Raw genomic sequence first — 27,611 nt, 5'->3', positions numbered from 1 at the left:
TTAAATATAGATGTTGAAATCTTACTTTTATTGATATTTGCCCCTTTTTATTATGTGTTTACACATTAAAATGGAAATGAAAATGTCTACAGAATGAATATGCTATAAAAGTATTTAGGGAATGAAATCGTGTAAAATAAATTTATATATATTACCTACTAAGGAGTTGTGTTGTTTTTGTGGTCTGCTTTGAACTGTTCTACACATACTGCACACACCTGCAAAACGTAAAATCCAGTCACCGAAGTAAAAAAAAATGGTTGCTTTTATTCAAGTTCAACTGTACATAAAGCAAAAAACAAGATCTTTTTTTAAGAAACATCTGGACAATTAAATTAAACCGTAAGACCAGTTGACATGGCCAACTGCCAGTGCTCATACGGTCAGTTGTAACACATTGTAAACAAACTAATGAATACTTATTATCCATATATTCATCATCTAGAAACATCTTACATGTTAACCCAACAGTCGGTTAAAATTACATATACATGGAGAGGCTTTCATAATTCTTGAATATCCCTGTGGGTGACTAAAGTCACCAAAAATGTTCACAAAACTGGGAGGTTCTCCCAATTTCAGGAAATCACAGTTTGGAGCAAAAGATGGGACATGTGAAACGGAATTGATGTTTGCAATTTGAGATTGCAGAGGCTAGAGCGGAAAAAAAGGTCAGCAGGCACCAGGTGGTCATACCTCCAGATGATGTTCAGGACAATTACCCAAACACATGACGTATTCTCTACAATCACCAATGAGCATCTAATGTGGCTTTAACCCTTGAATGGACGGATAAAGAGTTTGTGTAAGAACATGAAAACACTGGCTCCTTATGGAGATGACCCAGAAATGCATCATAAAAAACCCTTCCAGTTGGTCCAAATACTTATTCCGTGTCTTATGCTTAGCTGAATTGATTGGTCACTAACCCATGATGTTCTCTGTGGCATGAGCTAAGTAGGTATGTACCATTCACTTTGAAAGGTTTGTCAAGTAGAACCTTTGAGCTGGAGTGATTTACCATTTCTGCGAGTCTATAATGTGGACGGTGGTAGTGTGGGCTCAAGGAGTGCAAAAAAATATCTGGGAGGTGTGTTATCATTTAGTGGAGCGTCGAGCAGGTTCAAAGGCAGTGGGAGGTGGAGGTGGTCCCCTGCGGTCCAGCTCCTCCACATACGCCATGAGGAGTTTGTGCCTCTCTTCTGACATACAGTCCAGAACCAGGTACCTTTTATCCTTTTGCAAGATCTTCTCTATGTCTGACAACTGCTGCTCTGACTCCTGCATCAACTTACGTGATCTGGAGACACAAAAAAGGACATGCAATGAGTCAGAAGAACTGTATATTAACAGGACAGCTGTTACAGTTTTTACTGTTGCTGTTTTCTCTTACTAAATAATTGTTTTTATATATGGTAGAATTAGAATCTAGAATTTTATGATCACAGATTTGAAGCTTCTCACTTGTAGGTGATGAACTTGGTCTCTTTCAGAAGAGTTCGGAAGTCTGCTTTGGCTGTGATGTACTTATCTTTGATGTAATCACCAAACTCCCTCTGTCTTTTCTACAGTGAAAAGGTGAACAGCAGGAACAAAGACTTACTCTGTAGCTTTAACATAGACATAGCTTTTTGACAAGAGGAGTACAACACATTCTTGTTTTTGAAAAAAAGACAGGCCTTACTCTGTCACTGCTGGAAAACTTGATGCATCTTGGATCTTCTTTAATGAGTTTCTTCACTTCCTTCCAAGATGTCATCAAATTGATCTGATGTAGAGGAAGGAATTTGAAATTAACAACAGATTAATTGACAACAGAGTTAGACATATGACCCAGGTAATGGCGTCCGGGCACTACGTACAGAGGTCGTCTCATCCAGAAGTTGGCGAAATAGCTCCTTTTTCTTCTTTGCGAGGGCCTCGATGTGCTCGTTAAAGAGCCTCTCTTTCTCATCCCTCTCCAGCAGTGAGGATGACTCCCAGCGGTGATCCTTCCTCAGGGTCCGACGTGTCTCTGACCAGTTTGCATCAGATGACTTTACCTGTCACATGCAGAAAACAATTTTTAATGACAATTTTACATTGTTAGATTTAAGATTAAAGGGTTAGTTCACCCAAAAATGAAAATTAGGCTGCGTTTTACTCACCCCCGAGGCATCCTAGGTGTATATGACTTTCTTCTTTCAGACGAACCCAGTCGGAGTTATATAAAAAATTATCTTTGATCTTTCAAGCTGTTTAATGCCACTCAGAGGGTGTTGCATTGCTTCAGTCCAAAAGAACTTAAATAAAAATCGCCCATCCATAAAAAAAAAAAGTGTCTCACACTGCTCCGGGGGGTGAACAAAGGCCTTCTGTAGCGAATCGAAGCATTTTTGTAAGAAAAATATCCATATTCAAAACGTAATAATCACTTGAATCTAGCTTGTGCTCACTGTTGTAAACAGAAGCAGTTCCGGGAGCATGACGTATAAGGTTAGCGTTGCGCATGCACCGCTCAGAAGTGACACACGCGGAAGCGCAGGGGAGAGATAAAAACAAAACAACAGTCAAGGGATTTGTAAAGAAGAATGTCAGAGGATTTTGATATAAGCCAAGAGGAGACTGGTTTTCCTTTGCTAAAGTAAGGAAACTTTACTTCCTTTGATCTTGTAAACAAACGTTGGTTTTCACGAGACTCACCGGCGCATGCGCAACGCTGACCTCATACGTCATGCTCCCAGAACTGCTTCGGTGTACAACTGTTGGCGCAAGCTACATTAAAGTGATTATTACGTTTTGAATATGGATATTTTTCTAACAAAAATGCATCGATTCGCTACAAAAGGCCTTTGTTCACCCCCCGGAGCCGTGTGAGACACTTTTTTTATGGATGGGCGATTTTTATTTAAGTTCTTTTGGACTGAAGCAATGCAACACCCACTGAGTGGCATTAAACAGCTTGAAAGATCAAAGACAATTTTTTATATAACTCTGACTGGATTCGTCTGAAAGAAGAAAGTCATATACACCTAGGATGCCTCGGGGGGTGAATAAAACGCAGCCTAATTTTCATTTTTGGGTGAACTAACCCTTTAAGGTTCCAGACTGAGATATTCAATCTGGCATGATATAAAGTCATACTGAAACACTGTCTATTACCATATCAGACAAGAGCGCTTTAAAATTCTGGACAGCTTCCTCCCTCTTGTGCTGTTCTCTCTCACGGTCAATCTCTTTGGTCTGCTCCGAGCGAAATCTCTGCACCATGCGCTCTCTTTCCCTTAGACTGGCCTCTATGCGGGCCTGTTTCTCTAGCTCCTTTTCTTTCTCAGAGTTTGAATTCTGGAGGAGCATTAAGATCATATAACAGAAAAAGCTAAGTTGTCAATACATGTTATTTTTTTTTACATTTATCTTTTATCCATTATGTAAAAGTATTTATTATTTCTAAAGCACAATAATTTCATGCATATATTTCTCATTTGTTGGGTTGGCACCATGTAAAGTGTAAAGTGAAGCAGCTTCACTAACCTTGGCAAGACGCTCCACATACTCCTTAAATAGTTCTTCTCGAACTGCAGATGTTTCCACAGCCTTGTAGCGAGGGTCAGTCTCCATCTTTTCCTTCACTTTGCTCCAGCGCTGCTGACCATCAACATGGTAATCTGACAGGAGCTCAAAAAAGTCTTGCTTGACCTTAAAAAAAAATAGCAACAAAAATCTATAGGGTATTGGGGCTTAAGGTCCTTGCACAATGAGTCTGAAATTTTCGTATGCGTTTTTAATTTTTTTTCTTATTTGTCATCCTTTCCTACCAAAATGCTTGCTACAGATGTGAAAACACAGAAAATCGAACCTGATCCAATTTTTTTCATGACGGACAAAAGTTTTGGAGGCAGTGTGTAAATGCGATTGACACAACGTGAGGCCATATTTTTTTATCGTGCAAGAATTTTGGGACGAGAATTTTGGACTCTTTAAAGATTTTTAAGGGGATAGTTCACCCAAAAATGAAAATTCTGTCATTAATTACTCACCCTCATGTTGTTCCAAACCCTTAAGACCTTTGTTCATCTTTGGAACACAAAATGTTTTTGATGAAACCAGAGAGCTTTCTGACCCTGCATAGACAGCAATGTAACGGACACGTTCAAGACCCAGAAAGGTAGTAAGGACATCATTAAAATAGTCCATGTGACATCAGGGGTTCAACAGTAATGTTATGAAGCTACAAGAATACTTTTTTGCCCAAAGAACGACTTTATTCAACAATTTCTTCTCTTCTGTGTCAGTCTCATTACGATTGAACCACGGATGTCACATGGACTATTTTAACAATGTCTTTACTACTTTAATGGGCCTTGAACGTGTCAGTTTCGTTGTCTATGCAGAGTCAGAAAGCTCTTAGATATCATAAAAAATATCTTAAAGGGGTACTATTATGCTTTTTCACTTTTTCAACGTTAGTTGGTCTGTAATGTTGCTGTTTGAGCATAAAAAAGATCTGCAAAGTTACAAAGCTCAAAGTCCACTTCAAAAGGAGATATTTTATTTAACAGAAATCACTTTTCAAAAACTACAACGAACGACTCGTTTGGACTACAACATATGCATATTTTCTGGGATTTATGATATCAAATGGGACGAGACCTGGTTGAGCTTTTCCTTTTTGGGTGAACTATCCCTTTAATGGTTAATGGTTAAATTTCAAGAGATAAAAATTTGGTAGGGTTGCAGTTTTAAACCCCAAAAGAGAGAATCCATGAAGTATCACCATTTTGCTATTGTCACCAAATAATATGAAATTGCTCCAATAAAGCTAATTTCTTCAAAATGACTCCAAGCCCATGTCTGCAGACAAAAGTGTATTGTGGTGGAGTGATAAAGGGGTCAGAGACATGACATGTTTACAGCACATACGAGTGCAGGAACATATGTTCAAATATAAACTGTATAGATCTAGGCTATTAGACAAAAGGATGGTGGTTCGAATCCCACATGAGATCATGACAACTCATTGCCCACCACTACTGCACCTTTGAGCAAGGCAAGTTAAATGAGTTACTTATATTGTTGGATTCTGTGACAATGTTTCCTCACGTCTGAACTATACATTTGCAATGAGTCACTACTGCCACCGGCCACTGCAACGGTTTAAAAATGTGATCGTTGTTAATACGTTTTGATTATCACAGAATTAGATGGACATCCTCTGGTGAACCCCACCTGGTGAACACTCCCTCCTAACCTATGGCCCCCCCACACAGGTGACATTTCACTAGCATTAATGTTTGATTGCTGACCTTTAGCTGCCAAAGGCAATCAGCCCAGACGCTCTGCACTTAACCCTAGCCACAAAGACAGCAAGTGTGTGGACCAAACACCAGGGCAGATTACAGCTCACGAACAACTAACAAACAGTCACAGTCTCTTGGTCTCAGTCTGCGAGTGTATTCGTCTGTGGACATGGTGTATTTCAAGACAATGAATGTGAAGTATTTTAAAAAGTTACCAAGAGATATCCAATGTATAATAATGTCTGGGTAGGGGGTCCTGGTTCTGTGTGCACCCATTGAGCACTTGCTTCAATTTTATTAAATGTCAGTTAAATAACAAGTACCACTTCCAAAATTTTAATAGGATTGACATCTCAGAAGTTTATACAACAGTTCTGTATAAACTTCATCTCCTCACCTTTTCTCCACGATTCTTTGAGTTCTCTTTCTCCTTCTTTCTGAAGGCTGTCATGTATTCATTAAAAATGGCTTCTCTGTCTTTCATCTTTTCAACAGCCTTAAAGCGTGAATCCCTGGCGTGTTTGGCAGCGAACTCACTGAAAGTTGTTCTGTGAAGACGGCAAAGTCCCTGTTGTTAGATTATGCATTTAGCATATTTACATTCATAGCAATGTAAAAGAAGGATGGGTTACCACTGAATTAGGGATGTCAATCAGTAAAATATTTTAATACAATTAATTACATTACTGTTCAAAAGTTTGGGCCCAGCAAGATTTCTTTTAAATAAATTAATACTTTTTTCAGCAATGGCGCATTGGATTGATCAATAGTGACATTTGTAGATTTCTATATACAAACCCGATTCCAAAAACTCACTTTCACCATTTGATATGTTATCTATATTCTATTGTGAATAAAATATAAGTTTATGAGATTTGTAAATTATTCCATTCCTTTTTTACTCACAATTTGTACAGTGTCCCAACTTTTTTGGAATTGGGTTTGTAAATAAAAAGCTGTTCTTTAGAACTTTCTATTCATCAAAGAATCCTGAAAAAAATCTACCACCATTTCCACTAAAATATTTATTTTCTGCAATATTTTACAGTTATTTTGATTAATTAGTCAGACATGTCAATATCTGTTGTGAACAGACCCCAAATTAAGTTAATTCAAAAACATTATACTGTTACAGCAGACAAAAACATTAAATAAACAAAAAGAAACTTAGAGGTTGTTCACACAGGATGCGTTATTGCTATTTTCTAATTGTTTGTCTATGTCAGCATGCAGATGGACAACCACTGAACTGCACACTTTTCAAAGCCCAACATTTTAAAATGGTTTATTATTTCATAACCTACTTGGCTTATTTCTGATAAACACCTTTAAGTAAGTGAACACCATTATTAACACTAACAGCATTGATGAATTAGGTGTATCCAGATGGTCCTTAGTGACTTAAAGGTTTAAGCGTTTACCTGACACCCAGTTTAGCGTCCTCCATCATTTTCCTGAAGTCATCTTTGACCTGCATGATTTTATTCTTTTTCTCTTTCCTCTCCTCCTCAGCACGTGTCTTCACATACTGATCGAACACCTGCAGAGCGCACAGTGGCGTGAGACGAGTGGGCACATGAAACACTATATTTGGAGACTGATTTCAATCTGTTTTTATTTTGTGGACATGGTAGAGGCATGGTACAGTGTGTGTGTGTGTGTGTATACCTGCTTTCTCTCTTTGGGATTGAGCAGCAGATAACGTGGATCGAATACAATCTTATGAAGCTCCTTCTCCCAGGTAGAGAATGCAGAGACCTGATAAAAAAACAAGTAAGATGTTTAGAGATGGAGAAAAAGAGTCATAGAGCCATTTCAACCCCCCTTCCTCTTAATTAGGGCCATTATAACGAGAAGAGAGTGTTCAGTAGGTGAACCCCTCTGAGTGTGTCCCCCTCCTGTGACGCTGGAGTCAGGGTGTGTGAGCCCACTGCTTTTCATCCTGCATCCCACCATCCCTAATGAATGACACACACCGACAGGTGGTCCTCAGCTTCTATCTCTCAGCCTCCAAACCTTTCTTTTCCCACCATGCTAATTTGCGCAATGAGAGAAGTAATTAGATGGGGGTGAACGGGCAGCTCGTCTACTCGAGTGATGACTGTATATGCTGCTGTACGGCACCTCTCAGACACGTGGGGGTCCGAGGAGAGGAGGAAGGGGTCTTGCATTGATGATGAGACCCTTTGACTGCAAATGTGCCTTTCATCTTTGGCATTGGACGGCGTGGCAAAGGGCAGACAGCTCTTTACTACAGACTTGAAGGGATCTCCATCACATTAGCGACATATGCGTTTATCCATATTTCATAGTAGAAATATCAAATCTGTTGCCAAGAGGGGGGAGATGCGAGACTCCACTGATCAGTGGTTCTTTGATCACCTGAAAATGTCAGGTGAGTATTTTAATGAGAACCGTAGCTTAAACAAATGATGGGTTTAACCTTTAAGACCAGAAAATAAATATATAAACTGCACTGCAGGATCACGCCCAGCCAAATTTCTCTGCTTATTTATTTCATAACAAAATGGCAGTTTTATTTTGTGTTGACTTTGTAATTACGTAAGTACATTAGTATACACTGGATTTAAAACTAGGCCCAACTAACTAGAATACCTGAGGAATAAATATAGTGCTGCCTTGTCGTCATCATCATTCAGAGCAGATTACTTGATCTCTCACATGATTCACAGAGTACTAATGAAATACACACACAAAAAAATAATACATACACATTTTCTCTTAAAAGTTTGGGGTCAGTAAGATTTTACAAAAAGTCTCTTAAGCTCACCAAAGCAGCAATTATTTGATCAAAAAACAGTAATAAAGTGAAATATTCCAATTAGGAAAACTGTTTTCTGTTTGAATATTTTTTTTTATTTATATTTTATTCCTGTGATGGCAAATCTGAAATTTCAGCAGCCATTACTCCAGTTTTTAGTGTCACATCACTCTTCAGAAATCCTTCATCTGATATGGAACCGAAGGAACATTTATTATCATTATTAAAGGAGTCATGACTCATGACATAAACTGAGAAATCTAAATTCCCTTGATCTTTTGACATAAATGAGGTCATTGTACTATAAAAACATCCTGTAAGTTTCAGAACTCAAAACTTTCTCGTTAGTCTAAAAACAGCTTATATTGAAGCAAGTCTGCCAAAACGAAAGCTTGTGGAATGTACCACTCTATGATGTAAAAGTGTGGCTAAACACCGCCTCCACAGAAGAAGATCAACACCTGCTTCTACATCGCTGCCTGTTTAGCCCCGCCCACCAATTCACGCATGTACTGTAAATAATGAGAGAGGCAAACGCAGGTCTACACAGAATAAAGTTGCTCCAAAGACAACAAAATGCTGTGCATTCCAAGCTTTCGAAAAACGCAGTCTTTGCATTGCCTTCCTTCTGATCCCAATATTAAGTAAGAGTAGATGAAATTAATTTTTAATGAAGTACCAGACCACATCAGTAAGAACTTGGTCCTTTGTTCACTTCATTTTACCGCAGATTCGTTTACAAACAAAACACAATTCAAAGCAAGATTTTCAGAAAGATTGAAAAAGACGATGCTGTGCCAAATATATTGGATCCGACAGTAATGTTGCAGTATTTATGCGTTTTTAACCTAAATAACAACTGTAAAGGACACAGACTGTCAAACATACACAACTGTTAGCCAATCATAGCAGTGGGTGTTTACTTCTGAGTCTACAATCCACCACACCGATTTAAATGAAGCGTTCCAATGAGGGGGGTCAAAACTAGGGATGCACGATATATCGGCCACCATATCGGTATCGGCCCATATCGGCTCATTTTTTCTGTTATCGGTATCGGCCTGATAAGAAAATTTGGCCGATATCTTAAAGCCGATAAATAATGCATTATTTCCTTCAGAGACACTTCAGATGCGCACTGTTCGTTTGCAGCCTTTTGTGCAATTGTACATTGTAATATTGTGTTTATTTGATGTATATCTGATTTATCTCATATAGAATGCGTTTGGTTAAGTTAAAAGAGCGCTTCAGTTTACCGGTGATCATCTTTAGCTCAGCACACGCAGCTCAAACAGCAGTGCACAACATTAATAACTATGATTGGGAATGTCGTGTATATAACATTCTAATGAGAACATTATTATAATAAAACGTTGGGAATTCTTTGGGTTTAGTTGCCGTGTTTCAGCGCGTTGATATGGGAAGAGCGCATCCACAACAGGATCACACATTCTGACTATAGCATGCAATAACTGCATCATTTTGTACATATATAAGTTGTAATATTATGTTTATGTTGTATTAATATTAATCTCAGGATGCATTTCCTTGAGTTAAATAAGCTGCCAGCAAAACGCTTCAGTTTACCGTGTTCATTCAGCTCTTCAGCTTCAGCTTGAGCTGCAGCTCAATGGCTGCTATTTAAAACAGTGGTATTAATTTGTTACTTTTTCAAAATCATTGATATATTATTAACAACAACCACTTGTATTTTTCTCTTATTATTTTCATCAACAATATGGTTTAGTAATTAAAATCATTTAATTATTGTCCGTGCAGAGGCTATTCCGTTTTATTGATCTATGGCGCATTCATTTTGATTCTTTACACGTGTAATGATGTCCAGTGACTTGTTTGCATTATTTATGCATAATTTTATTTATTTGTAAGACTTTTTTATGACTAAATTTGGTAATGGGAGAGTAAAAATATTTTTAAAACGTACACCGTTCAAACTAGGCTGCTTATGTTGAAGTGTTTGGGATGTGGCTTTTAATGATGAGACCTTTTTTGTAATCAGGCTCTCAAAAAGTATATAACAATTTGGATATAGATTTATCGGCCAACATATCGGTTATCGGCTTTCAATAATAAAGAATAATCGGTTATCGGTATCGGCCAAAATTTTCATATCGGTGCATCCCTAGTCAAAACAGGACAAAAAATAGCCTATTAGTTATAAATTATGTTGTTTTGGATATAAAAATCTTGACAACATTATAAGTGGACCTCAGAAAACAGTACAAAATAATAAAAAGGCAGTTCATGACCCCTTTAAATGTTGAAAACAGTTGCTTAGTATTTTTGAGGAAACCATAATAAATTTTTTCAAGACTTCAGATGAATAGAAAGTTAAAAAGAACAGTATTTATTTCAAATAAAAATATTCTGTAACATTATAAACATCTTTACTGTCACTTTGGATAAATTTAATGCATCCTTGCTGAATAAGTGCCAATTAAAAAAAAATCTTAAAACTTTTGCAAGGAAGTTTGTGCGTGTGCATCTATTTACTTATTAAATAAATGAAATGTATGTGTCTTACCCCTCGCTCAAGCAGCATGTCTTTAAACTGACTCATCCGAGCTTCCTGAGGTACCACGGCTCTCTCACGTGCCGCCTTCAGCTCTGCCTCCATAGCTGTCTCTTTCTCTGTGTCAGCCTCCTTCTTCTCCTCTATCCTAAAGCACAAAAGAACAAATCAGTCAGAAGATATGCGACTAAGCCTAAACCAGCCTATTCATATCAAGTCTGAACTTTTGCCATGAAATCACACAAGATAACAAAACAAATGTCTTTGACTTATTTCACAGCCCATAATATCATAATAATCTGCTGTCGTCTTATTTAGACCAGACACATTTTTAATTGTTCAGATGCTGTTTACTTTATTTTAGCATCCAAACAATTGATTCTGGTAGTCACATTTTTTTTTAGAGACTGAAGAAATTCTGGCATCTGACTAAGGGTGAACAGTTAAAAAATGCTCATGAATATTTTATACTTTCATTTGCATTTGATTTTGTGTGAACTGCCTTTAAATCCTGGGAGACATGAAGAATTTTATGCAACTTCCTCTGAAAAGTCAAAACTGACTTTTTACTTTCTTAATACTCGTTTTTGTAAAAATTCTCACTTTCGTCTCTTGGCCTTGCTGGGTTCATCTTCAGGTGTGTCTTCTGCTACAGCAAACTCCTGCTCCTCTTCAGCTAGCACTGTGTCCCAGGAAACACAAACATGCAACAGAAGGTTTGGACAGTTATTAACAAGCTGTTGAAGGTCTGACATGGATAGAGAACGATTCATGCTCACAGCTGACATGCAGACAGGAGTTTTTCCCACTTTTGAAGTGTGGCATAGAGACAAATTTAGAAAAATATAAAAACATTACATGTCAAATTTGTTCTTATTGCAGGGCTCCAGGCTGCGCCTAAGATGGCTACATTTGTGACCAAAAATATTAATTAGCAAGTTACATTTGTAATGAGATCGCCAATGGTTTCAACATAAATTTACACATTATGATATTAAATAAAAATTGCAGAACAACTATGAGAGGCCTGAAAATGGATGCACTATAAAAGGTGGGCAGACTTACGGTATACACGTGGCAGGATGACTACCAGTCAAACGATTTTGAACAGTAAGATTTTTAATGTTTTTTTGAAGAAGTCTCTTCTGCTCACCAAGACTGCGTTTATTTGATCCAAAGTACAGCGAAGAGAGTACATTTTTGAAATAAATCTTTAAAACAACTGTTTTCTATTTGAATATATTTTAAAATGTAATTTATTCCTGTGATTTCAAAGCGGAATTTTTAGCATAATTTCTCCAGTCACATGATCCTTCAGAAATCATTCTAATATTCTGATTTACTGCTCAAAAACATTTATTATTATTATGTTGAAAACAGCCGAGTAGAATTTTTCAGGTTTCTTTGATGAATAGAAAATTCAGAAGAACAGCATATATCTGAAATAGTAATCTTTTGTAACATTATAAATGTCTTTATCATCACTTTTGATCAATTTAAAGCATCCATGCTAAATAAAAGTATTAATTTCTATAATTTCTTTCCCAAAAAAATGGTATAGTGTATAACGTTACAAAAGCTTTTCATTTCAGATAAATGCTGATCTTTGGATCTTTCTATTCATCAAAGAATCAACTGTTGAAAAAATTTACTCAACCGTTTTAAATATTGAGAATAATAATAAAAAATGTTTCTTGAACAGCAAATCAGCATATTAGAATGATTTCTGAAGAATTACAGGTGCATCTCAATAAATTAGAATGTCATGGAAAAGTTCATTTATTTCAGTAATTCAACTCAAATTGTGAAACTTGTGTATTAAATAAATTCAATGCACACAGACTGAAGTAGTTTAAGTCTTTGGTTCTTTTAATTGTGATGATTTTGGCTCACATTTAACAAAAACCCACCAATTCACTATCTCAACAAATTAGAATATGGTGACATGCCAGTCAGCTAATCAACTCAAAACACCTGCAAAGGTTTCCTGAGCCTTCAAAATGGTCTCTCAGTTTGGTTCACTAGGCTACACAATCATGGGGAAGACTGCTGATCTGACAGTTCTCCAGAAGACAATCATTGACACCCAATTCACTATCTCAACAAATTAGAATATGGTGACATGCCAATCAGCTAATCAACTCAAAACACCTGCAAAGGTTTCCTGAGCCTTCAAAATGGTCTCTCAGTTTGGTTCATTAGGCTACACAATCATGGGGAAGACTGCTGATCTGACAGTTGTCCAGAAGACGATCATTGACACCCTTCACAAGGAGGGTAAGCCACAAACATTCATTGCCAAAGAAGCTGGCTGTTCACAGAGTGCTGTATCCAAGCATGTTAACAGAAAGTTGAGTGGAAGGAAAAAGTGTGGAAGAAAAAGATGCACAACCAACTGAGAGAACCGCAGCCTTATGAGGATTGTCAAGCAAAATCGATTCAAGAATTTGAGTGAAGTTCACAAGGAATGGACTGAGGCTGGGGTCAAGGCATCAAGAGCCACCACACACAGACGTGTCAAGGAATTTGCTACAGTTGTCGTATTCCTCTTGTTAAGCCACTCCTGAACCACAGACAACGTCAGAGGCGTCTTACCTGGGCTAAGGAGAAGAAGAACTGGACTGTTGCCCAGTGGTCCAAAGTCCTCTTTTCAGATGAGAGCAAGTTTTGTATTTCATTTGGAAACCAAGGTCCTTGAGTCTGGAGGAAGGGTGGAGAAGCTCATAGCCCAAATTGCTTGAAGTCCAGTGTTAAGTACCCGTTTACCAAGAAATTTTGGAGCACTTCATGCTTCCTTCTGCTGATCAGCTTTTTGAAGATGCTGATTTCATTTTTCCAGCAGGATTTGGCACCTGCCCACACTGTCAAAAGCACCAAAAGTTGGTTAAATGACCATGGTGTTGGTGTGCTTGACTGGCCAGCAAACTCACCAGACCTGAACCCTATAGAGAATCTATGGGGTATTGTCAAGAGGAAAATGAGAAACAAGAGACCAAAAAATGCAGATGAGCTGAAGGCCACTGTCAAAGAAACCTGGGCTTCCATACCACCTCAGCAGTGCCACAAACTGATCACCTCCATGCCACGCCGAATTGAGGCAGTAATTAAAGCAAAAGGAGCCCCTACCAAGTATTGAGTACAAGTACAGTAAATGAACATACTTTCCAGAAGGCCAACAATTCACTAAAAATGTTTTTTATTGGTCTTATGAAGTATTCTAATTTGTTGAGATAGTGAATTGGTGGGTTTTTGTTAAATGTGAGCCAAAATCATCACAATTAAAAGAACCAAAGACTTAAACTACTTCAGTATGTGTGCATTGAGTTTATTTAATACACGAGTTTCACAATTTGAGTTGAATTACTGAAATAAATTAACCTTTCCACGACATTCTAATTTATTGAGAGGCACCTGTATGTGACACTGAAGACTGGAGTAATGATGCTGAAAATTTAGCTTTGATCACAGGAATAAATTACATTTGAAAATATATTCAAATAGAAATCAGTTATTTTAAATAGTAAAAATATTTCACAATATTACTGCTTTTGCTGTATTTTGGATCAAATAAATATATTACTGTTCAAAAACTTTTGACTGGCAGTGTAAGTGCTTAAAATTCAAGTGCAAGTTCATTTCTATGCTGGCACTTCAAAAATAATATTTGGTGCCTGTTTTTTTCTGGTTTCTTTATTTTTGTCTGGAGCTCTGCTTTCTGGCTGTTTTATCAATTACTTGATTATGGAAAACTAGTAAATTGCATATGGTTTGGATACAGCATTATTTCGATCCTTTCTAAATATTTGTTAAAAAACACATAAACAATCTGTAATTTCTACAAAAAAGTGAAAATACTTAATACGAGAGATATTTAACATTAAATGCAACAGATGCATTTTTATGGAGATGACCTTTACCCAGTTTGTTGCTGTTGTCCAGGCCTCTTTTGTGGGGAGGTTCCTGGATCGCTTTATCAACATCAACTCGTCCTACCAGCTCCTCCGGCCGCTCCCACATAGACAGACGCGTGGTTGGGTTGTAAAAGAACACTCGCTCGTCACCCGTCCACACCACACACCTGACACATATGCATAAGCATTGGGCACAAGTAAATCCAATACAAAGAGCCAACACCCAAAAGCTCCAAATAATTTTTTCACTTTATTTATAAATCAAAACTTGTCTATTAAATGTAGCTGATCTGATTTGTGCAAATCAAATAAATCTGTGTAAACAGCAGTTGCCTACCACGGTGTGCCAGGAATAGGTGTGGTTGCAACAGGCTTTGCCTTTTTCACTGCCTTCTGTTCCTCTGTCATCTCTTCCTCTTTCAGCTCCAAGGAATAACACACAGATGATGTCAGAAACGGTTGTTTGCACACAACAATTTAGAAAACTAGATATACTACCAACCTCTTTCTTCTCTTTTGGTGGATCAATTTTTGGGCTTCCATCTTCCATTTCCATGATTTCAGCATCAATCATGTCAAGAGCTGCATCCTTGATCTTCTCACTCTCTTTTTCTGTTATGGAGACATGGAGAAGAGCAACTGTCAAATCAGGAAATATTGAAGACAGTTGGAAACAAATACATATATATTATACTGACTGGAAATAATGTGTTATAATCATCTTTGCACATTTCCACAGTTCTACTTAAACTGTAACATTAGTAAACTAGAAATAAAAAAAACAATTTAACAGAATTAGCACAACACCAGTATTGAAAAAGAAAATGTCATTGGTAATTAATATTTAATTAACTTTTTTTATTTTATTTTACAAGTCATGCCAAGGGTAATTGCCCTAGTGGTCCTAACCTGTCTCTTTGAGTTCTTCTGGTTTGTCCCAGGTGGTCTCCTGTGTGTGTTTATTGTAGTAGTAGGACTTTCCCTCTGGGGTTTTAAACTCAGTCCAGTCAGATGTAATCAGAGCTCTAGGCAGTCCTGAGGGCCCAGCCATTGCCATTTGAGGAGGCATCATGGGTACCAAAGGTGGTGCCATGCCAGGGAGCATACCTTGATATAACATACACAAAATCAGAATCGGTTCAAGACAGGTGGCTCTTCTCTCCCATAATAAAAAAGACGGAATAATTATTTTGCATAGTTATATTAGTTACACATAAATATAGTTACATAGTTAAAACATAATATGAAGAAAAAAAAAATCAGAATTTCTACTTGTAGAAAAAAAAATCTTAAAATCTTTGTTGGATGATTTAACTACAGCACAAAATATCATAAGAACCTAAATATTCAATTAAACATGGGACTAATGCATGCAAAGACAATATCACCACAATATCACATTAAAAACATTATAGAAAAAAGGGACACAAGGTAGGAACATCATTACGACAATTCACAACACTGTGTTATTTGAATTTCTATTGCAGTTTATTATCTACTGCCTACAACTCAACTGTAACTGTTACACGTTTTCAGAGGGGGGAAAAAACAGATCTACTCCAACTAAGTAAAATGTTAAGTCAAAAACAATTGAAAAAGCGAAGTGAGTCAGCCTATGTCTCATTTGTAAGAAACAGAGGGGCCTCTAATTGGAAATGATTACATTGAAAAAAGCATAAAGATGCACAACAGTTACTAACATGCCATAACGGGGAAGGGAATTACCGTTTTTGGTAGGAGAGATAGTCTTTACATAGGGACAGCTGACTATCTGCATCATTGCTACACCTGAAAGAGCATATAAGCAAGCAAAGAATGTTGGAAAAGACACAAACATACGTCAACTACTGCTTCCAGGTGTAAGGGGAGCAAATACTAGATCATTTATAATGTAAACACTACAGTATCTCCTACAGTGCTAGCTGATCTATATTCAACTGAAATTAGGCGATAATGTCAGCCTATGTTGCTTGACAACAAGTGCACATGAAAATGGCGGATTACTGCCATCTATAGAACACTGAATGTCACTTCTGCAACACCACGACATTAATGCAGTAGTTAAGACTGCAATTATCATTTAATATATTACAATAGAGCTTGCTTTGCTTTCTAGAATCATTTTTGCCATACAACTTCACTAAAGATGTTTAGCAACTGTAAGCAGTGAAGAAAAACAAGGGCATCGTTTAGAGCCTACAGGTTCCAGTCAAACTACAGACATGCACTGGATAGTGTGAAAAAGACAGAAAGACAAGGAACAGAGGAGAGAAAGGCAATCGCATACTAGAGCAGAAGAATTCTTAACAGGGTACAGATGATTCAACAAGTTCAAAGGTCAAACCTACCGGGCAGCGGAATGGCCATGCCAGGCAGGGGCACTCTGAAGGGTGGCACCATGACAGGAGGGAAACCTGGCATTGGAGCAGCGGCCTGTGGCACAGTATGGGGCAATGCCAACGGCAGAGGTGGTGGTCCTGTAGTCATTGCCACTGTAACCGTCGGAGGATTGACAGCTGCTATTGGGGTTGCCATTGCACTGGGAGTTGTGGTTACAACTGACGGCATCTCCATGACATCATGGGCTACAGGTCAAACAATTGGGTACAGAATGATCACAGATTAACTTCTGACACCCAGACAAAGCAAACAAAAAAATGGGGAACAAAAATGTTCCCAGAATGTGCTTCTGACTCAAAACAACATCTGACACCCAGACAAAATAAACAAATAACCAAACAACTGGGTAACAAAAATTAAGCCCAAACCTGATTCAAAACTATTTCTGACACCCAGAAAAAGAACAAACCAACAAATAAACGGGAAACAAAACAAACTTCTGCAGAATGTGTTTCTAATATATAACAACTTTTGACACCCAGACAAAGTAAATAAAATATGGGGTAACAAAACATTTTTTCCCGAATGAGTTTCTGACCCAAAACAACTTCTGACACCCAGACATAATAAACCAACAAACAAATGAGGAACAAAAATGTTCCCAGAATGCGTTTCTGACTCAAAACAACATCTGACACCCAGACAAAATAGAGAGGTTGGAATGGTGGAATTACATTTACCTAACACAGGTGTTGGGAGGAGAGGTGAGGCTGCTCTGATGCTGGGAGAGGAGGTGGAGCTCATGACCATGGAGGGGCTCTGGGAGGTGTGTGTGGTTGTAGTGCTGTTGGCTGCAGCTGGGATGCTGACAGATGGACCAGGCCCGATGGAACCTCCGATAGCTGCTGCCACCGCCTGGCTCAGCATCACTGGACCCAGCTCAGCCTGCTGGATCACCTTCACTCCTTCAGGCTTCGTCCAGGATGATGCCCTTGTACGTGCATTGTAATAATACACCTAAATAATAAGGAAAAGTAAACAGATGAGGACAGGAGATCAAGCTGTTTGCACTGTAAAGAAAGAAAATTTGTATTTATGTTATCATCTAATTGTATCAAGCAAGAAGTGTAACAATGCAGCAGTGCACAGTGAACTTCAAAAATATGCATTATGCAAAATCCAATGAATTATGCTTTTATTTCTTATGCAAAATAGAATTTGTAATATCTTGTCAATTGACCAATCGCAAAGACCCCCGCCCTCCTTAGTTACTGTTGCTATCCCCGACAAACAATGCCGCTCTCACTATATAATATACACTAGTGTCCTAAAGTTAGGTTTTTCTGAAGAAAACAGTACTTTTATTCAGCAGTGTTTCATTAAATTGTTTGTAAGTGACATTAAAACATTTGCAATATTACTAATGTTTTCCAGTTTAAATAAAAGCAGTTCTTTTCAACATTGTACTCAAAGAATTCCAAAAAACAAGAATACAACTCTCCAGGTCAAGTGACTGGAATACAACCCAAAACACTTTGCCATGGGGAACCAACAATGTCTTTCAATCCACAAAGAATTAGAAGTCATACCTTGCCATCAGGGCTCTTATTCTCCACCCAGATCTCTTCTGTAGAGGGCAGGGAAGGAGGAGCAGGAGCAGGAGTAGGAGCAGGAGAGGCTGTAGGGGGTATTCCTGGAGGGAAAATCATGCCAGGTGGAGGCGGCATGGATCCACCAGGTGGAGGCATAAACGGGGGTCTCTTAAAGTGAAAAAGAAGTCATAGGTGTCAATGAAACCTTCCCAATTCCCAACATCTTAAAAAGCTGAGGAATTACATAATAAATGGTATCTGATGTAATATTCATACCTGTAAAGGTGGGGCACCCATGGGAGGGGGCACACTGGGGTCAAAGGGAATGCGTCCGAAGGGCGGCCGGGCAGGAGGTGGAGGACCCCTCATCATAGGAAAGGGAGGCAAAGGGGTGCTCAGTAAAGGCTGCCTGCGGGTGGAGGGGTTGGCGGGTGGAGGGGCAGCGGCAGGGAAAAGGAGTGCTGGCTGCTGAGCCATGCTGATGGAGCGAAAAAAAAAACTTAAATAGTATCCGTACAGCACACGACGACTGCTGCAAACAAGACACTAAATAGCAAAACAACACATCATAACTCATTCTTACGAACCATAACTAGGCCTGTCGCAATAATCAATATATCGACTTTGTACATTTAACATGACCTCAATAATTTTTTGGTGACGCAACATATAGCCCATTATATTTACTTAAAAATTAATGTCACCATGTTATGTACATTCCACTTGCACCTGTGTATTTTGCAGCCTCTCGTACATGATGTGGTGTAGTCATGAGGTGCTAGTTCAAATTTAAAAAATGCTTCTACAAAAAAAGTTTCATCTTCTGCAGATATGGTCTTGTTTAGGGATCTGTGTCTTTGTGCATGCGGAGTAGTGATTGTGTTTTTCAGCAATAGTGTGCACCCTTAATTTACAGAGAAAAGAAGGTCAGGGAAAAATCTGCAGATGGAAAAATCTCCATAAAAGCTCTTTGTGCATTTTTCTTTTGTTTTTTGTGTGTACTTGTTACTTTGCACTTTTTGTTAGAAATTTTTTATTTACTGTTTATTCAAGTTTTTTTAAGGTATCTAATATTTTGATACTTAATTTCCATGATCTAAATATTCTTAAAAGTTAAAAGTTTGTTGTCATTTGGAAGTGTGTAGACCTTCTTGCATTATTATTCTGTTACATTATGATTATATATTCAGTGGCATAAAATGGTCTTTAAAATGACAATAATATCGCAATTATTTCTGGGGGAATATATCGCACAACAAAAAGTTGTTATCGTGACAGGTCTAACCATAACGCCCAATACATTTTTCCAGAGGTGCCATAATAGACTTTATATGACGCAATTATGTCTAAAAACACGATATGTAACTTGAAGTGCGCTTAAAAAGTCAAGACATAACGATGTAAAAACATTCAGCCGTATGCTGTTATGATGCTTTCATTGTCCACGACTCAACAGGCCACACGAGGCTTAAAAGAGATTCAAATTAGCCAAGTGCGAAACGTTATTCAGTGTACTGTTAAGGAAAAACTGAAGCTAACTATAATTGATCGTTTGTGTTAGCCGGTGTATGAAAAAAAAAAGAAGCAAAATCCACACCTGTTAGCGGCCAGGCCAATGCCTTCTGCCTCTGTGTGCTCCGCCATAACGGGAATAAGTTACAACAAAAGTCCCCTCGACGCATTTCCGGTGGAGTCTGGTGTACGGCCGTCAAATGGATATAAAACATTATTTAAACGTAAGATAATACCTTTTCATTTCACATAGTTTTAAATAATCAATATTTCTGAATTGGTCCTATATATTTCCCCCCAAACTGGTTTCATCCGGGTGATTTGTGAAGTGACAAGGGAACTGCACTCATGAGACTTTGAAAAAAAAAAAAAAAAATTAGTGTAAAATAGGTTATAGGACTCCCTAAAAATTATAAAACGTATCATATCCGATTTGTTTCTGTTAGTAAAATTCTGGTTGTTGCGTTAATACTTTCTTAATATCTTAAAATCTTAATATTTTTACAAAGATTTTATACGACTTTATCGTTTTGACAGTATTTATTTGTTTGTTTGTTTACACGTTTTTAATGGTTGGATCGATTACCTAAAATAACATACTTTAAAAATGTTATTTCTACACTTTTATTGTGAAAATAAGAGCTTTTCTCGGTCCCGGAAGTACACAAACACAGGGCGCTCACGTTGTTTTTTAGCAATGGACACCATACATGCTTGTTTCAAAGAGAAAATCGGCGAAGTGCTTTTACCAGGAGATGTGTTCTCATTCAGGTTGTCTGAATCTGGAGATGGTAGTATCAAAACCGAAAAGATAATATGCGGTCCAGGGCTCCGGAGAAACGGAGAGGAAGTTCAAGTGTGCAAAAGTGGAATTTTGCGCCATAAACAGCCAAATATGTACTGGATAGACTCTCAGCAGAGACGGGTGAGGAACTGGACTCACCAGTAAACCCATCGTTTGTGCACTTATTATTTTAGCTCAGCTAATGTTTGTTCTGTTTGAAATTACATTTTGTAATTGTATTAATTAAATGTTTTTTGTTTTTTTATGTTTATTGCTCATTATCATTCTTTTTTTTCTCAATAAAATGTTCCTAATATTCAGAACATGTGTATACTTATTTTTGGTTCTTTTCTAAATACAATTTAACAATAAATATAAAAATGAAAAAGCTTTATAAAATCAAAAAAAATGAACACATTGTTCCCAAAGCAAGTTGTCACTCAGTAAGGCTAAATAGTTCTGTTAATCCTTATTTCTTCCAGTATGTACCAGCCAAAGGTGAAAGTGTGATCGGCATTGTGACTGCAAAGTCTGGAGATATCTTCAAAGTGGACGTGGGAGGAAGTGAACAGGCATCTCTTTCATACCTGGCATTTGAGGGAGCAACCAAGAGGAACAGACCTAATGTGCAGGTACTTTCACAAATATTTTTAACACTCTGACTTGACCCCACTTGTATTGTTATTTCTTTACGAGCACTGTTTATGTTGTATTATGAATGTACACAATGATATTGTGTGGTTTTGTTCTGCAGGTTGGAGATCTGGTGTACGGTCAGTTCACAATTGCCAACAAAGATATGGAACCCGAGTTGGTTTGTATAGACAGCTGTGGCAGGGCCAATGGGATGGGGGTGTTTGGAGCTGATGGGCTGCTCTTTAAAGTATCACTGGGACTCGTGCGCAGGTTTGTGATTTGTCCGTGTAGTACAGCTTAGAAATCTATATACTTCCTAGCTTAACTTTAAAAGCAAGACACCCCAGGTGAATGGGGTAAAAATAAAATTAAGTACTAGATTACGTACTATCCTAGTTGATTGTTTACATTAAGATTGAAAAAAAAATTGTATTACAAGTTTCTGAAATGTAGTTTGATTAAATACTAATTAAATATGCACTAATCTGCATAAATCGGAACATTAAATAAAGCTAGGTTCAAAATCTTCATTTCATTTTGTTGTCATATTAGAGTCAAAGGATTTTACAGAGAGGATTTTTGATATCTCTTTTTAGCACTCCACAAAATACCGTCAACAGCCTGAAAAAAATACATTTTCGCCATGTTTTTAGGAAAAATACATTTTAAATTAAGTTTTTGTGCTATTGTAGTTCAAATGAGTGTATTTTGCACGTTCTGAAAAGCCAGCTGCTCTTTAAAGTATCACTGGGACTCGTGCGCAGGTTTGTGATTTGTCCGTGTAGTACAGCTTAGAAATCTATATACTTCCTAGCTTAACTTTAAAAGCAAGACACCCCAGGTGAATGGGGTAAAAATAAAATTAAGTACTAGATTACGTACTATCCTAGTTGATTGTTTACATTAAGATTGAAAAAAAAATTGTATTACAAGTTTCTGAAATGTAGTTTGATTAAATACTAATTAAATATGCACTAATCTGCATAAATCGGAACATTAAATAAAGCTAGGTTCAAAATCTTTATTTCATTTTGTTGTCATATTAGAGTCAAAGGAATTTACAGAGAGGATTTTTGATATCTCTTTTTAGCACTCCACAAAATACCGTCAACAGCCTGAAAAAAATGCATTTTCGCCATGTTTTTAGGAAAAATACATTTAAAATTAAGTTTTTGTGCTACTGAAGTGAAATTAGTTTTAGAAAATGGCTATTGTAGTTCAAATGAGTGTATTTTGCACGTTCTGAAAAGCCCAAATCTCAAAATTGACCAGTGCATGAAATGTTTTTGCCTGTTGTGTCTTGCCTACAAGGCTACAGTAAAGAATGTGATGGTGCTCTTTCCATCAGACTTCTGGCTCCTCAGAGTGAAATAATAAAGGACCTGGAGAAGATTTTTCCCTTTGAGCTGGTTGTTGGGATGAATGGCAGAGTGTGGGTGAAAGCAAAGACTGTTCAGCAGACGCTGATAGTGACCAATCTTCTGGAGACATGCGAGAACATGACCTCACAACAGAGACAGACACTGTTTAAGAGAGTGGCAGAAGGCTTCCTCTAGAGGACATCTGAAATACCACTTTTCCCACAATACACCTGGGTGGCGGACATGCCAAAATTACACATCATCAGTTTTCAGATTTTCAAAGCCTCTGGAAAAGTTCAGAAATAACAGAGCCTACAATGGACATCACTTCCTTTGTATTTCCGGTTTTGAAAACAGAATAAGGAAGAGAAGTCACCATTTCTCTTTAAAGAAATCAATACGATTCTAAAAATACACTTTTGTATGAGTAAAAATGAATAAAATCCTGGTGATACCGCAAATGCAAACTGATTTTTGTTGTAATGATTATCATAATAACTTCTACTTCATGTTCGCTGTGTTGTTCATGTCCAGAAGGGAGCACTTTTTCTCCAGTTTCTTTAGCCGGCTTGTGGTTTTGAAAGTTGCTGCTATACTGGTAGTTGCAGGAAATGACTTAAGATGTTTAGATAAGAGAAATGCAATGACTGTAACCAGCGTCATTTTATATCCAGTTATTGAGAAATCCCTCATCCTTTTTTTTTTTACAGGCATGTGGAGCATTAATCATTGCGCTAGTCTACAGCAAGCCTAAGGTGTCAAATATAATTCAGTAATAAGTGTGTGTAGATAGTTATAAAGTTTATTGCTTTTACAATACAAATATATAAAAGTCTACAAAGCCTTGTAACCCACCTGTTCTCTGCAACTTTTATGTTTATGTAACTAAATGTTACATAACGGATAAAACTGGAATTTTACACTACCTTTCAAAAGTTTGGGGTCAGTAATTTTTTGTTTGTTTTGAAATAAGTATTTTGTGGTCATGAAGGATGCATTTATTTGATCAAACATATAGTTTAATGCAGTAACATTGTGAAATATTATATATAACGTGTCTATTTTGATAAAATGTCATTTGTTTCTGTGATGACAGAAACATTTTCAGCAGACATTACTCAAGTCTTCAGTGTCACATGATTCCTAAGAAATCATTCGTATATGCTGATTTGGTGCTCACATTTCTTCTTATCAATGTGAAACCAGTTGCGTTTGTGGAAAATATTACAGCCATTATGTGATTGAACAACAGAACATTCAGAATTTATTTGAAATAGCAAATATATATAAATAAAGGGACATGAAATATTGACATCAGGTGAAATTATGTATCAATTGTCAGTAGTTTAGTGGTTATTATACAAAAATATTTTACTGCTGAAAGCCATGATTGACCAATCAAATGAAGTATGTCAGAGAGCCGTTTAATAATATTGTTGATTTAGACTGACTAAGCATTTATAGCTTGATTAGTTGATGAAGCTCCTCAGCCATGAGTTCCCATGGGCTCTGACTTTCAGTTCTTGTAAATGAAAGTGGAATTTGCATGAAGATGCTGATCAACATGGAAAGATGTGTCTGGGCACGTTTTCCTCATTGAATGACTGATATATGCAGACGAGTGTCCAAGGCAGTACCAGGGGCATGGAAGATTTGAGTCACTGCCAGAACAATGTATTTGAGCTCCTATTCTACGAGAACAAATCTGTCTTACATTAGACATGCAAACCACAAAGCCTGCAGCTATTTTTCGATAGTAATTAAGGAGCTAAGCTATTAAAGTTGCAGGAGAAGTATGATTTCTGCCTTTTCTGCAACTGCTTTGTAAAATCTGCAGCTAAGTCACAACACGATGCATTTTCATGTCTTGATTGAAATGTGAATCTCAGCTAATGATTTCTCCAAAGACTAACCATGGAGTCTAATGAGACGGGATTGAAGGTGTTGAGCCCTTGCCCTATAAAATGCTTACAAATGTTGAGTTTGTTATTCACAAGAAGCATGGCCTGATGTGAACCAAGCCTCAAACAAAAGAGATTTCATAACAGCTAAAAATGAAGAATTGTTGCATAAAGCTGGAAAGGATTATAAAAGTATTTCTGAAAGCTTTCTGTTCATCAGTCCTCGGTAAGATAAACATGTCTATAAATGGAGAAAGTTCAGCACAGTTTATACTCCCTAAGTGGGCGTCCTGCATGAAGACTGAAAGAGCATGGCACAAAATGCTCAATGACGTTAGCTAAAGACAGAAATACTCTGAAAACACTCAAACCTATCTGTTAATGCGTCTATGGTACATAAAACATTTAAAGAGATAGTTCACCCAAAAAATGTCTCACCCGAAAGTTGTTCCAAACCTGTATGCGTTTCTTTCTTCTGTTGAGCACATAAGATATTTTGAAGAATGTTGGTAACAAACAGTTGACGGTAGTTATATGAAAAAAAAAACTACGGAAGTCAACTGTGAAACTGTGAAAGTTTTACGCTTGTTTAATAAAGACTGTGTTATTTAAACAGACTACAATTTCTTTATTGTTGCAACTTGAAAAGTATCTAATTTTATGACCAATTAATGTGCGTGTTCATGGCAAATCCAGGGCTTTACTTTATATATTCTATGCTACAGGCATTTTGCATACAGGTTCTATATGTTCCATCCCACGCTGTAAAGTATCTATTAAGTGTGTCTAAAAATGAACATGTTTAGACAAGCACTTTTGAATTCTTCTCACTTCATAATCTACAACGCTGTGACATGCCAGGTGTGGCAGGTGGGCATTCCTCTCTTTTAAATCTAATGAGAGACGATGACATTCAAACATATTCACCTGACAGCCAAATGAAAGGTGAAATATTACCCTGCTTGCATAATAGAAAGTAATGTGCCACAGAAATGATAGAGACTCATTCTCCATAGAATTCATAACATGTAATCTGATTCACACACTATAATTAAAAACAGCTTTTCATACTGGAATTCAATTCAATATCCTTATTGTGATTTAAAGGGATAGTTCACCAAAAATAATTTTCCCCCTCCTCTTCATTATTCAAACCTGTGTAATTTTTTTCCTTTTCTGTATAAAGCAAGGGAAGGTGAATTTAACGACCAATAACCATCTACTACTCAACTATCTTACAAATAAATACCTTAAAATAATGTTTTGTATCCACCAGGCCACCATTTCAATAAAACAACAAATGTAGCAATTACATTCTAATTATTTAATGTAAATGTAGTAAAATACAGTCATAATAAAGTACAAATCTAGCCATGTTTCCACAATGTTTTTTTTTTCTAAATGATCAAAACAATGAAGGATTTTTTATCTTTTCTTTCTCTTGTTCAATAAAACGTATGTAGTAAAAGTGTCACATGAAGACATCTCAAAACGATTGACAGAAATGAATCAAAATAACCAGCTCCAGAGTCCAGCTTTAGTATTTCTGCAAATTAAATGTAAAAAAAAAAAATCTAATATTAAAACATCAATTTTACTTGAAACTCGTGGAAGAGACAATTAATATAATGACTTAATAGCCAAATAAAAGGTGCATTAAAATCATTGCAATGTTATAACAATGTAAAAAATATTATATAGGCCACAGAGTCATCATGAATATACAGTACTGTGAATACTTTGAATAGAAAATGTGTCGTGTGTCTTTATGTTTTGATTTTCTTCTAAATAACTTTCGTAGTCCACGAAAAAGAAACAGCATTCAAGTTTCAAGTGATATAAAGGTATAAGTACAGTAGATGAAAAAAACTTTCATTTTTGGGTGCACTATCCCTTTAAAAATGATTATTTGCTCTCATCTCAGATCATTGAATATCACAGATTATTCCAGGGAAAGAGTTAGATGTGCAGGACACATCAGTCTAGGTGAGAGACTGCAAAAGTTTCGCTCTTTCTCCAGCTGCCACTGTCTTCTGTGTCTGCATATTCCATGAATGTGCATTTAATGCTTCTCCCGGGGCCTGAGCCCAAGAGCAGTACTGAATCATGGGCCATGCATTCAGTGCCAATAAAAATAATCCCTGCCGAGGAAGGAGCATTAGCCAAACGCTCTCTCGCAAGAAGAGAAAACCCTGCTAAGTCTTAAATAACAAACACAAGCTTTACACTGATGACCCCGTTGTCTGAATGGACGGTGGCTTTCGTGGCTCTCTGTGCAGAGTTAGATTCTGATTATTGACCTTTAGTATACATCACCATCACGGTTCATCATCATTAGCTTGACATGATTTAATGGCACGAAACCTCCCTGTTCCCTTAAAATTGCTTACATTTAGCGGATGGTGCTAAAATGGTCAATATATGCAATATATACTGTAAGAGCCAGAGGAACAGTATTACCTGCAGAACAGAGCTCTGAAAAGCTGCCGTCATGCTTTAGCTGGACATTTGCATGCACAAGCTGCAGCTGCACAGCCTCAGTTGTGGTCACTGGTCATATGCTTTCCAGAATCCTGTTCTTCCTCTTTCTCAAAGCGATTTTTGTTTGTCGTCCTCTTCACCATCCTCCTCCTCACCTCCCTGCTTGCCAGAGTCTTCTACATTCATCTGTAAAGTTACCGAAAAGCACAAACAGATGTCCCTCAACAAATTGGATACATCTCTGCTTCTCATTAGCTCTTACAAGGTTGGCTGGATCAAAGTTGGCTTGGCCTCTGCATTTACTGTTCTGCCAAACACAGGAGGAGCAAATCTGAACATGAAGAACTGATGTGGATTGTGTGGTTGATACCAGTGATCACAAACCCTAGAATTTTCATTTTATTTCAATTTCATTATCTTTACATACTATATAATAATACAGGATTTTGTCTATATGCTTTCCCTGAATTTCTTCTGAATAATGTCACAGAAGTAAACG

General features: G+C 37.2%; 2 protein-coding genes across 5 annotated transcripts; one reads left to right on the top strand and one right to left on the bottom strand.

Annotated features, from left to right (window-relative positions):
- Positions 1-254: 254 nt before the first annotated feature.
- Positions 255-20,124, bottom strand: LOC107587063 (transcription elongation regulator 1-like). 4 transcript variants are annotated; one of them, XM_016274672.1, is made up of 21 exons: positions 20,035-20,124; positions 18,714-18,915; positions 18,435-18,605; positions 17,586-17,862; positions 16,854-17,090; positions 16,231-16,293; positions 15,415-15,612; positions 15,008-15,117; positions 14,843-14,931; positions 14,512-14,672; positions 11,198-11,276; positions 10,607-10,742; positions 6,948-7,037; positions 6,701-6,819; positions 5,677-5,827; positions 3,514-3,678; positions 3,142-3,324; positions 1,863-2,042; positions 1,685-1,768; positions 1,465-1,565; positions 255-1,300 (listed from the first exon to the last, which is right to left on the bottom strand). In XM_016274672.1, exons 1-21 carry the CDS (start codon positions 20,079-20,081, stop codon positions 1,099-1,101), a joined length of 3,045 nt encoding a protein of 1,014 aa, XP_016130158.1. In that variant the 5' UTR covers positions 20,082-20,124; the 3' UTR covers positions 255-1,098. The 4 variants fall into 4 exon arrangements, with proteins under 4 accessions (XP_016130158.1, XP_016130159.1, XP_016130160.1 ...); XM_016274673.1 differs by having other exon boundaries at positions 14,843-14,928; XM_016274674.1 differs by lacking the exon at positions 16,231-16,293.
- A 470-nt stretch (positions 20,125-20,594) lies between these two features.
- LOC107587118 (exosome complex component RRP40) lies at positions 20,595-23,645 on the top strand. The gene is made up of 4 exons (XM_016274759.1): positions 20,595-20,874; positions 21,216-21,365; positions 21,488-21,639; positions 22,718-23,645. Exons 1-4 carry the CDS (start codon positions 20,647-20,649, stop codon positions 22,923-22,925), a joined length of 738 nt encoding a protein of 245 aa, XP_016130245.1. The 5' UTR covers positions 20,595-20,646; the 3' UTR covers positions 22,926-23,645.
- Positions 23,646-27,611: the final 3,966 nt, after the last annotated feature.

Source organism: Sinocyclocheilus grahami, unplaced genomic scaffold (genome assembly GCF_001515645.1).
Source record: "Sinocyclocheilus grahami isolate Dianchi unplaced genomic scaffold, SAMN03320097.WGS_v1.1 scaffold89.1, whole genome shotgun sequence".
Taxonomy (NCBI): Eukaryota; Metazoa; Chordata; class Actinopteri; order Cypriniformes; family Cyprinidae; genus Sinocyclocheilus; species Sinocyclocheilus grahami.
This window is presented reverse-complemented; position numbering and strand designations above follow the sequence as displayed.